Raw genomic sequence first — 12,380 nt, 5'->3', positions numbered from 1 at the left:
TTAAAAAGAATTTAGGCACCCTGTTCCAGCTCCAGTCCAGGTTTTACATTTCCTGCTACCCACACGCTTTGATGAGACAAACCTTACTCCAGGCTTTCCAGTTTGTTTGTTTTTTTGTTTCTGTCAGTACTCTTAAACATAAAATATTTTTGAATTACCCCCAGAGATTTTAAGTTATTATTTCAGTAATTTAACAACACATTTGAATATTTACGGTTCTCCAATAATAATAATTTTAATCATTTTACTAATTTAATGCTATTAGCAGTAGTAGTATGTTTTAACTTTTATTTATAAAATAAGGCTAAAAATAAAGACAGAAATACACAGTTGTAAATTATAATAATAATAATATAATAATAATAATAAATTGAAATTGTGATTATTATTAGTAGTAGAATAATTTAACTATTCGAAAAATAATTATAAAAATAAACAAATTTTATATATTTATATTATATATATATATATATATATATATATATATATATATATATATATATATATTATAGTTGTAAATGACAATAATTAAAAATTACATTTGAAGATTCTCTGATTTCTAATAATAATAATAATAATAATAATAATAATTTTAATCATTATTATTAGTATTTTTTTACTCTGTATTATTAGTAACTGTTTCAACTATTTAAAAAAATATATAAAATAAAGAAATTAGAAATGTACTGTAAAATAAAACTTTTTTTAATTTTATAATTATATTAATGCACTGTGTGCTTCACTGTGAAACATGCAGCACATTAGACTATACAGTTCATTCACTGAATTGAAGCCTATTATTTAATAACCGCATCATGCAGACCCATTTATTTATTTACGTTTTACATTCAATATAATAAATTAGCTTTTCATCAACTCACAAGCACCTTGCAGTTTCATCATGAACCCCATTTTGGAAACCTTCTCAGTGTTCATTCCTTAGTGAAAATTTGCACTAACTTACTTATCCGGTTTTAATATCACAGACAACTGTGACCAACATAAATAAAAATATAAGTTTACATTCACACTTTTCTAAAACATTCTATGACGTTATCCGCATGCAGCTTTTCTGCATTAAAATACAGATAAGACAGCATTCGTCCTTAGATTTAAACAGCATAGTGTTTAATGTGGTGCTGTTTTTCTGGGGTTTTAGGACATAGACACGACAACAGTATTACTGAAGAGTAATAAGAGTAAAAAACTCCATTGCCATTATCAGCTCTCAGGAGTTTAAGTGTTATTTATTAGGAAAGCGGCGTAAACTGACGGGTCCATTGTCCAGGTCGCCCGCCGCTCACTGGTATGGGAGATATGTGCCTTTGGCAACTGTGCAGAGACGCAGTTAAATATGAAGAGGCAGACAAAGACGTGGGCTATTAAGAGAAGCCTCTGTTCTCCCAGAAAACCAGCTCTGACCCATTCCTCACTCGCAGTGCCCACTCGCGCCTCAAACAACAGGGCCAGTGTGCCTCCGCCACTGGCATTCTGCAGCTCGTTTCACATCACATGTAGACACATGGTCGCAGAATACATTTCCTCGCTCTCATCCTCACGGTGTCCCTTTCTCCCTCGCTTGTGCCTCGCGTCAGACACGTCCACATGGTGGGGAATTAAAGGATTGTGTGCTGCAGACAGTCAGACGGGCTGTTTTCAATTCAATTGATGTCGCTCGTTCACTGGATATGTTGCACAGGAAGACGTATCATGTTAAGGTTTGATCCTCACTGTCAGCTTCACGGTTGCTTCGTGACTTTGGATTTGTTTGGCTTGCATCATCACTTTGAATGAAGTTGGTTTGTGTGATCTCAAATTATGGGAACAAACACTTAAAATGTTGTCAGAGAAAATGCATGAAACTTGTTGGTTTCTTAGACATATTCTCAGATAATGAGGAAAAAAAAGTATTTGAATGTTTCAATACGTGGTGATTTGTGGAATATGGTGATAAAATAGATTTCCATTTAAAGCACATGAATTTTGAAATGCTGCTGAGTTACGTTACTACTAAAATACATAATATATGTCTAAAAATGCAATTTTTAATTAATGAGATTAGTGATAACATTTGAAACTATTATTGATTTTGTCTTTAAATCAATATCATGAGTTTAAGGTATATATTATATTATATTATATTATATAATTTTATATTATAATTTATTATATTATATCATATCTTATAATATAATATAATATTATATCATACAATTTTATCTTATTTAGTTCAAATTGATGTTCTAAATGACTAAAACAAGAATAAAATCTAATAAAAATGTATAGACATATTTAAAAAAGGTATCAAATACAAATGATAAAACAAAATTACTAAAAATGTAAAATTAAAATGACAATGCAAAATACAAAAATTAAAACTAATTAATAAACATATTTTTAAAACTGTAATATCTCAATGATACTTAAATAACACTTATTTTTACTTTATATTATGCAGTGGAATGTAATGCAAGTGTTCCCATTTTTAATAATTTATAAGTTATAACATTACTATTACTGTGGCATGTTATATTCGATTAGAGCAAAACATGTTCCAAAAGTATATCTTGTTAGTATGCACACAGTAGATCAGGAGAAGTCAAATAGACTCTTTCTTTATCTCTAATCACATGGTGAACTGTAACTTGGATGTCTGTGATCTCTTTTAATCCTTGCAGGATCTCCAGGCAGAGATTGATGCCCACCGGGAGATGTACCATTCATTAGATGAAAATGGACAGCGTATCGTGTCATCTCTGGAGGGAACAGACAATGCCGTGGTGCTACAAAAACGGCTTGATGACATGGGACATCGGTGGCATGAGTTGTGTAACAAAGTTATGAGTATAAGGTAAGACAAATTAATCATCTATATTTAATCTAGGAAAATTCACACTGAGGAGAACCGGGCTTTGAAAAATAATGTGGTCATATATAACCCCCAGGCCTGCGTAATACTATGTGCAAACCAATGCATTTATTTGACTTTAAATATAAAGTATAAGCTGGCATATTTTTACTTCTACTTGCAAGGCATTACTAACACTTAGGGTTCCCTAACATTAAATATTATTATTTGACATGTTATTTGCCTGGATCATTTGCATTACTGAAATTAATGATCAATGAATGATTATTTTTGAGTGTATATATATATATATATATATATATATATATATATATATATATATATATATATATATATATATATATATATATATATATATATATATATATATATGTATGCTAGAAATATTACTATTATTTAGTAGAATGTATGTTATACTGCTACTACTGTTGAAAAAATTAATAAAACTTTTTTTTAAAGAAATAAAACACACAATATTTCTTCCATGTTTTAATTTTAATAGAAAATCCTCTTTATTTACCAAAAAAATTTGTGTTGTGCTTTGGTACCGAAATTGGTACAGAGAACTATGGATTTTCACTGGTATCGGTACCGAATACTGAAATTTTGGTACCTTGACAACACTAGCTATGAGAATCATTAAACATGGCATGTAGTTTCCCTTATGTATTAAAGCTTTAATCAGGATAAAACTGTATATCAAAAGCTAACAGAAGCAATAGCATTTACAAATAACAGTGTATCTAGCAGCAACTACAACATCTAACTATCATTAAAAGCTATGCTTACACGGTTTCTGCACAATCCTCTTCAATAATATCCTCTGCTTCTAAGTCGGGCTCAAACTGATAAGCGATATTAACAACGGTATTGTTTACAATACAACCGCAGCACATGCCACAGAGGTGAGAGGCAGGACATGTAGACGTGCACTAGAGGCGGTTTAGCCAATCACAACGCACTTTGCTAGCTAACCAATGAGAGCCCATCACCTATTTCTGAGGAAGCAGGAAATGATCAAAATGAAAAATAATGTTTTTTTTGTTTTTTTTTAAAAAAAAGAAGCATTAACACTTGTTAGACTGCATCCCATAAACACAATCAAGCCTAGAAAATTTCCCTTATGCTCACCAAGGCTGCATTTATGTGCTAAAAAATACAGTAAAACACCAATATAGTAAAATAGTATTACAATTAAAAATAACTTTGTCTATCGTAATATTTTCAAATGTAATTACATTTTACATTTAAAATTTAATATTGTTATTTACAACTATATTATATTTGTCTGTATATTGATCATTTATGTATCTTAATATTATAATATTATTAGTTAAAACACTAGGTAACACTTTAGAATAGGCAACACTTGTTAACTATTAACTACAACATTTCTCTCAATACATTCTTAATTTGCTGCTTATTAATATTTAGTAAGGTAGTTGTTAGGTTTAGGTACTGGGTAAGATTAGGGATGTAGAATAAGGTCAAGTAGAATAAGACATTAATATTATCTTAATTACTAATACAAGGCTAATATTCTAGTAATGTGCATGCTAATAAGCAATTAATAGGTGTTACCTATTCTAAAGTGTTGCCAAACACTACTACTACTACTTAATTATAATTATGTATAATTTTATTATTATCATTACTAAAGACCAACAAACTTTTAAAAGTGTCCTTAAATTAATATCGTTTACATTCATAACATATTACTACTAATAATAATAATCATAATTAAAATTGAGTATTTTTATATTCATTCACAAAATATAAAACCCATAAACTTCCAAAAGTGTAATAAGTTATAATTTACAGCTAATATATTGCTGTCTTATTTTAATAATTATTTTAATAATTCATGTAAAAATCTTTTAGTTTTGCTTTCAAGTCTGCAATTTTTATCCAGACAGAATCTGTTATACTTCTGAATTCATGATGTTTGAATGCAAATTGAGTTCCTTTAGTAATAAAAAGCAACTTCTAGAATCTGCCTTGTTAGAAGAAAGAGCTGGTAAAAGCTTTTTTAATGTTCATGCATATTCAAATACAAGATTCAAAGATTTCTCGAATCTCCCCCTTTATCCAGTTCTTCCTTTGTAAAATTCAGTTGCGGTCTGACAGTATGGTGCTCTCTAGTGGTGTTTGTAACTTGACAGTGTCGCATCTCACCATCCATTCGTCTCCTCAGGCCCTATCTGGATGCAGGTGTGGATCAGTGGAAACACTTGCACATGTCCTTACAAGAGCTGCTCAACTGGCTGCAGCTGAAGAGGGAGGAGCTAGAAAAGCAAAAGCCAGTAGGGGGCGATGTGCCGACCGTGCACCAACAACTACTTACGCACAAGGTGAGTCCAGGACGCATCCTCTTTGCCCCTCACTGAAAGCATGAGGAATGACGTTTCAAGACGTGATTTATGCACTCTGTCTTTTGTTGCGCCCAAGTGTGATCATTATCGGAGTCTGTTCTTGTTAAATATTTAAACAGATGGAGATGATATCTTGCGTAGGAGAGGTGCAAAGTCTCTTGTCTTTTTGCATGGTTGTGCGGACCAATTAACATCTGCTGATGGCCATCAGCTGTCAGGGGCTGCTGTAAACAGGATACGGTCGTGGAGTTGTTAATGTAGGGAGCTCAGTGAGCGTGAGTCACTTTCACACTCTTCAGGTGCAGTTAACTGGGAAGTAAACTGGCGTGTGTGTAAGAGCTGCAAAGAAAGTCTCAGCACAAATTGAATTGAACAAAGTTTTTGCAAACTGTTAAATAAATTGAGCAAATGAAAACCTAGAATTTATTTTCCCACTCTTATTTGGAAATAAAGTTTGAAAACAGAAACGTGGTGTACATTTTGCATATTAAATATATGGTGTTGAACTAAGGTTCATAAAAGGTCGCATTTTTTGTGTCTGTTGAGAAACAGGACTCTGTTTGGATGATTTTAAAATCATAACTTGAACAAACATGAGGTTTTTATTTCAATTGTATTCAATTTTGCAGTCCCGTAATTTCACTTGTATTTGCTGTTGTAGTGCTGTGTTTATGGAAAAAAGAGCATTATAAATAAAATGCATTATTATTAATATCATTACCTAGACTTGTGGACTTCATGTAACTCAAATGTTGCTGTAATTCATGTAAAAGTGACAATTATCAATTCAACTTTCCTCTCAAATAATATAATTAAGAATAATATATTTTATTACAATTAGAAAAATGCAAAACAGAAACATTTTCACAAATAATAAAATAATAATCATCAACTTTCTTTTATATCTTACAGATATTATTATATATTTTATTGTAATGGTAGAGATAATATAATTTTTAAGTTTTGTTTGCTCATAAAAACAATAATGAATGAAATGCGTCCACTGAAAGTGTCCCATGGGATTTTTGTTATTTTAGGATTATTTATATAATATTATAGTATTCATAAAAAAAATAAAAAAAAATTATATTCTGTTTTAATTTTGTCATGTTTAATCATTTCTTAATATTTCTATTTAGCTTTATTTTGATCTCAGTTTTAGTAATGTTAGTATTTAAACATTATATTTTTTTTTTTATATATATTTTTGTTGTTTTAGGTAACAACACTGGCGTGCAACATCTGCATTATTTTAGCACCTGGTTTTTTGAAGGAATTATGCATATCATTTTATGATATAGAAACAGTTAGTGACAGTTTGTATTGTTTGTATTGCATGGAAATGTGCCCAGAAATATGGCTGAAAGATCTGAGCAGTACAATTTTTTACACAAGGATCACTAAAAAATGTACGCAAACATTGTAAACCGTACTGTGTTAATTGCATCCTGCTGTATTGATATTTGTGAATTCAGTGTATTCTATAATGAGCCCTATTTGCATAGGAAGTAGGCATGTTTGCCCAGGAAGGAATGACAATGGATTAATTTAAATATGCATGAGGCATCTCTATAGCAGCACAAAAAGCACCTGGTTAAGTGTGACTGCAGGGGGTGTACAGTATGTGAAAAAGATGCAGGTTTTCGCATATGTGCTAAAGTTGCAGAAATATTCATCCCCTCCTTATGACATACAGTACTGTTGATAGCAAGTCCTCATGCTTTCATAGAGCTTCAGAAGGGAATTGGGTGCCAAAGAACCAGTAATCAATGGAACGCTGGACAATGCTAAAACCTTCATCGCTGAGATTCCTCGTGAAGGTCTGAAACAGAGGCCTGGACAAAAGGGTACGAAATCTCTCCTTACACTTACGCCCAGTACAAGAAATTCCAGATGCTATAACCTGTATTATACTTATTGTTTGCCACCCAGATGTAAGTCCTGAAGAGAGGGTTCAAAATGTGGGCCGCATATTGCGTAAAGAAGTGGAGGATGTAACGGTGCGATGGAAGAATCTGGGTGCAGCTAGCGTCGACTGGCAGCAACAGCTGGAACTGGCCATGGAAAGGCTGATGGAGCTCCAGGATGCCCAGGATCAGCTGGACTTCAAGCTGCGGCAGGCTGAGACCGTGAAGAATTCTTGGAAGCCTGTTGGGGACCTGCTCATAGATGATTTGCAAAACCACATCGAAAGAGTAAAGGTTGGTGTCCTCCTCTCATGGTACAATTTAGAAGTGATAAGAACGTTTTAAATATGTCCTGTGGCAATACCATGGTATTACTTGAAGCACCTTGGAGTAACATGTTTATACCATGATATATATATATATATATATATATATATATATATATATATATTTAGCATTTTAGCCAAAAGGCATCAATATTTTATGTATTTTCCCAGGTGTTCCAGGAGGAGACAGCTCCCATCCAGGATAATGTAAATCAGGTGAACCAACTGGCTTCCACATTTAGACCACCTGACATTCAACTTTCTCCAGACAACCTGAGCAGAATTGATGACCTCAACATGAGGTGGAGGCTCCTGCAGGTATCCATCATTGTTCTTCTTATTTAAAGTCAATGTAAATTCAATGTATTTTCAAGCAAAAGGCCATGTTTAACAAGAAAAGAGGGACTTGATTTGATCCATTTGGAACTGATTGAGTGTCCCATGCCTATATGGAGCGATTATGCCAAAACAATGCCTAAATAGCTATTTGGCTATTGGTTAACATGATCAAGTAGCCAACATGGGCTTAGTGACATCAGCAGAAAGGACTGTTGTTTCAAATGAAAAGCGAGGTGTTACATTTTGAGGTTTACATGGACAAACTTGTATTCATTTGGAAGAACATGCACCAGTTAATTGTTGAGAATAAAGTTAGAAAACAGTAGTTTTGATTTCATGTTACATTTTAAATAAAATTCAATCCAATGGACCAACTATCTATAAATCTAGTGAGGTCACAGATTAAGTTTCTGAAACAAAAAGAGTCAAAAAATACGTTTCAATCTTTGGGAAGATGTAGAAAGGTGTAGATGTCAGCAATAGATGCAACAAGCAGATCACAAAAATGATCTGTCCTTCAGACATTTGACAAAGGACACAGAAAGGCATTATTTAATAAATGGAAGTAGGAAGGAAACATAATAACAATCCTGATGAAATATTCTAAAGAAAAAAATGTTTTGTATAATAGGTTTCTTTTAAAATGGTTTTATTGTCCATTGCTGTCATTGTTTCCTTCTGTGAGTGTTGTTATTGTCAATCAAAACTTATAAAAATCATTTCCGTTAATTGAAATACTGAAAAACTTTTCGAAAACCTAAAATAAAATAAAAATAGTAACTCAAAAACGTAAACTTAAAAATGTTGCCTTGGCAGCTACATGAAGCTACAACATGACTAAAACTGGGAAAAATCAAGAACTTAATAGAACTGTTTAATTAAAACGACAAAATGAAATCAGAAAAGTTTAAATTAAAATGAAAACTCAAGCTAATTCAAAATGTTATAAATAATAAAATGATACTAAAATTGCAGCTATTAATCCTAGTCCCCCTTTTCTGTCTGTTGTGTGGTTTTTAGATCTCCATCGAGGAACATCTGACCCAGCTGACCACAGTCTATAAGGACTTGGGGCCGCAGTCTCAGGATTTCTTACATGGTGAGAGTTTTTGTTTTTCCTTTTTGCAATATTATGTACTGAAATGTCATTACATTGTACTTATAAACCAATCCAGTGTATTTAGTTGTCAAGTCAGTTACTGTACATAAAATGTGTCATGTACCAAATGAAGAAGTGTTTGCATAGAAAGTGCTTAGAAATTAAGGTAACATGAATGGGTTTTCTTTCCTGCACACAGCGTCCGTTGAAAGCCCTCTTGAACGCTCTATTTCGCCCAACAATGTGCCCTACTATATCAAGTAAGTCTTCCCAAACTCAGCCCACATGTTGAAGTCAGACACATTCAAGGTCCACACTGAATTAACAAATTGAATTTTGAACACTATGAAAGCTCCCTGACTAAGAAATATATCACAGCTGGCGGCAGACTACAAAAGAAAAGTGATTTTCCATGACCTTTTTTCCGAACAGAGATATCACCCTGGAAAATTTGTGCAGAATAATCTGAGATGATAAATTAGGCTCTGCCAATGCATGTAGCAGCATGCATCACAGCTAAGAACTTGTGCGCACAGAGGACTGAGTGAGCAGGTCTCAGAAATACTGTTCTTCGTATTAAACCAGGAAGTTTGCCAGTTTCCATTTAAATGTTCTATACTTTACATAAAAATGCAAATAGAAATGTTGCATTCATACAGATAACCAATCATATATTTTTGCTCTTTGTAATAAGTGATACATAAATTTGTGTAGTTATAAATCTAAACAGCGTACAGGTAAAATGACTGGTGAATATTATTATTTATTTTTGCAATGTAGAAATGCTTTTCAAAGTTTCTAGAATTAATTTAATGTCAGAGCAATCTCATCCAAGGTCAAAATATACCTATATTCAAACATGTTAAATGTATAAAAGCATGTATATTATTTGAGCCAATAGGTTAGTGGTGAGTTATTAAATGAAGCATTTTCCCCCTAAATAGTACCTGTGAGAAAAAGTTGTTAGTAGCTCAACAAGTGGTGATAGCAAGTTTTACATCAAAATGCAGGATATATTACAGTATATTCTGTATTTCAATCCTGATGGCTTATTTATGAATGTGTCAATAATGTTTTGCAAAATAAGGCCTTAGTGAATTGTTCAAAAATGTCAGTATACGCCCCGACATGCAGAGCTTAGAAGTTATGTTCCATAGCTATATGATATAGATTCTTCTTGTTCCAGTAGATACTATAGCAGACATCCTGCAATATAATTATGAGTATTGCTTTCACTTCTATCTGATTTTTCTTTGCCTAGAGGAACACTTACACTGGCACATCTCATCCCACTTGTCTTGCTTACAAGTTACAATAACCTCTTATATACATACAATAATGTTCGAAGTTTAGGATCAGTAAGATATTCTAAAGAAATTAATAGTTTTATTCATCAAAGTTGCATTAAATTGATCAAAAGTGACAATAAAAGTGATTCATAATGTGGCAAAAGATTTGTGTTTCAAATAAATGCTGTTCTTTTGAACTTTGTACTCATAAAAGAAGATTGAAAAAAATCTATGACTGTTTTCACAAAAATATTAGGCAGTACAACTGTTTCCGACATTGATAATAATGAGAAATGTTTCTTGAGCATCAATTTGGAATATTAGAATGATTTCTGAAGTATCATGTGACACTGAAGATTGGGGTAACCACTGCCTAAATTTCAACTTTGTCCTACAAGGATTATTTTCATAAAAAAATACATCAACATACACAAGTTATTCTAAATTATTAAAAAAAAAAACAATATTACTGTATTTTTGATAACATAAATGCAGCCTTGGTGAGCATAAGAGTCTTCTTCCGAAAAATTCTTAATAGTAAAAAAACTCTTATTGACCCCACTCTCCTGGACATTAGTGCACATAGGCTTATAATAAGAGTCATTCCAGCATGGAGATGTCATCACTTGTGTGGCTTAAAATCTATATCATCCTCAGAAATGGTCATGTGATTATGTGGTTAACAGATCAGTTCGAAACAACCAAGCTGAAACCCCCCAGCATGTAATACATGTAATTACTCACTCGCTTGGCATATAGTATTTCATTTAATCTTTACAGTATTTGCACAACCTTCATACAAATTCAGGGCAGCATTTATGCTCATGGCAGTGCATGAATCTGAATTCAAGTAGGGGAGAACTGACTCTTAATGATGCTGTCATAGATTATGAATGTCATTAATGCAGGTCAAGCAGAGCAGTACTTGCAGTCAGATTTCCAGCCTATTGCATATGATAAGCTGCAGGACAATAAAGGGGATCACTTTATAATAACTTTAATAAGTCATCAACAAACATTAACGCTTAACAGTTCAGTAATTCATTCACTCATTTATATGAAATATACGTATGAATCCAAGTTTCGTGACAATTATATATATGTACAGTGGTGATCTAAATGTTCATTAATGTCAGTAATGAAAGTTATTATGAAAAGTGTTATCCAATGAAATATTTTAACCATTAACTTTTTATAGGCTTTTTACTCATACACTTCATGAACTCCATCCCATCCAATACATTAAGCAAACTAAGCAAATTATTGCATATTATGTGGATCACAATTTACTTAGAATTTATGCAAAGCCTAATAAAATGAGGGTCCAGCACTGTAGCACCAGCTTTTGTCAGAGAATAAATAACCCATCTAGCTCTCTGGGGACAAGACCGTAAATACTGATCATTTCCACATGAGCGGTTGTGTCTCAAATCCCAGTGAACTGCCTGCCTTACCTAGAAATTTATTTATTTTTTTAAATCATAGATATGTTTAAAAATTGGATCCAGACATTATTAATTTGTTTGTTTATTTATTTCACAAAGACTATTTAATTCAAGAATGGTGACCATAGGCTAAGGTTTTTTTCTCTCAGACGTCTGATCTGAGCATTATGGAAATCATCAGAATGTTAATATTTAATTCAAGCATACCTCATGATTAATGGCGAGATTGCAGTTGATTAGGCTTTTTGAGCATTTTATTGCATGAAGAGTGTTCAAACGTTGCATTGAACAATTTGGCAAATCCCTGTCACATTCAAACGTGGAATTTATCATAATAGGAGCATTAGAACATTCCATTAAAGCATTTTAGGCATCATGTTTTAACTATTTTCACATAATGTTAGATTCGAACGTTCGACGATGTGATTCGCCAAATAGTTGAGTGCAGTGTTCAACACTCCTGCAACATTCCATTCATTCACATATTTTCATCGTAGATTGTTAATTGAGCATTTTTTTGACTATCATAGTCCAACTTTAAATTTTTTTCGACCATTTGATTTTAGCTTCTTCCGTTTTATTGGTTCGATTTTTATTGCTTCACGTTATTGCACGTTTGATTACATTATGGAAACCATCAGTACATTTGAATGATTTATTCGAGCATTTTAAGCATCAGCCTCTAGTTTAAACGGTTAATTAAGCATTTGTTATATCATTTTAAAGTTCAGAAG

General features: G+C 32.4%; 1 protein-coding gene across 9 annotated transcripts in view; it reads left to right on the top strand.

Annotated features, from left to right (window-relative positions):
* The window catches only part of LOC127949208 (dystrophin), a 113,239-nt gene that overhangs the window by 74,121 nt on the left and 26,738 nt on the right, over positions 1 to 12,380 (top strand). For 8 of the 9 annotated variants that reach the window (XR_008152264.1, XM_052546235.1, XM_052546230.1 and 5 more), the window contains exons 56-62: positions 2,679 to 2,851; positions 5,064 to 5,220; positions 6,971 to 7,088; positions 7,174 to 7,442; positions 7,646 to 7,792; positions 8,834 to 8,912; positions 9,112 to 9,172. Coding sequence is in view for 8 of the 9 variants with exons in the window: in XM_052546235.1 (XP_052402195.1) it covers positions 2,679 to 2,851; positions 5,064 to 5,220; positions 6,971 to 7,088; positions 7,174 to 7,442; positions 7,646 to 7,792; positions 8,834 to 8,912; positions 9,112 to 9,172 (1,004 nt within the window). In the remaining variant the exon portion in view is untranslated. Of the gene's footprint in view, positions 1 to 1,584; positions 1,719 to 2,678; positions 2,852 to 5,063; positions 5,221 to 6,970; positions 7,089 to 7,173; positions 7,443 to 7,645; positions 7,793 to 8,833; positions 8,913 to 9,111; positions 9,173 to 12,380 lie in introns of those variants that run through there. The other variant, XM_052546236.1, reaches the window with a different exon arrangement.

Source organism: Carassius gibelio, chromosome B1 (assembly GCF_023724105.1).
Source record: "Carassius gibelio isolate Cgi1373 ecotype wild population from Czech Republic chromosome B1, carGib1.2-hapl.c, whole genome shotgun sequence".
Taxonomy (NCBI): Eukaryota; Metazoa; Chordata; class Actinopteri; order Cypriniformes; family Cyprinidae; genus Carassius; species Carassius gibelio.
Note: the sequence above shows the minus strand (reverse complement) of the source record. Positions and strands in the feature narration are given on the sequence as shown.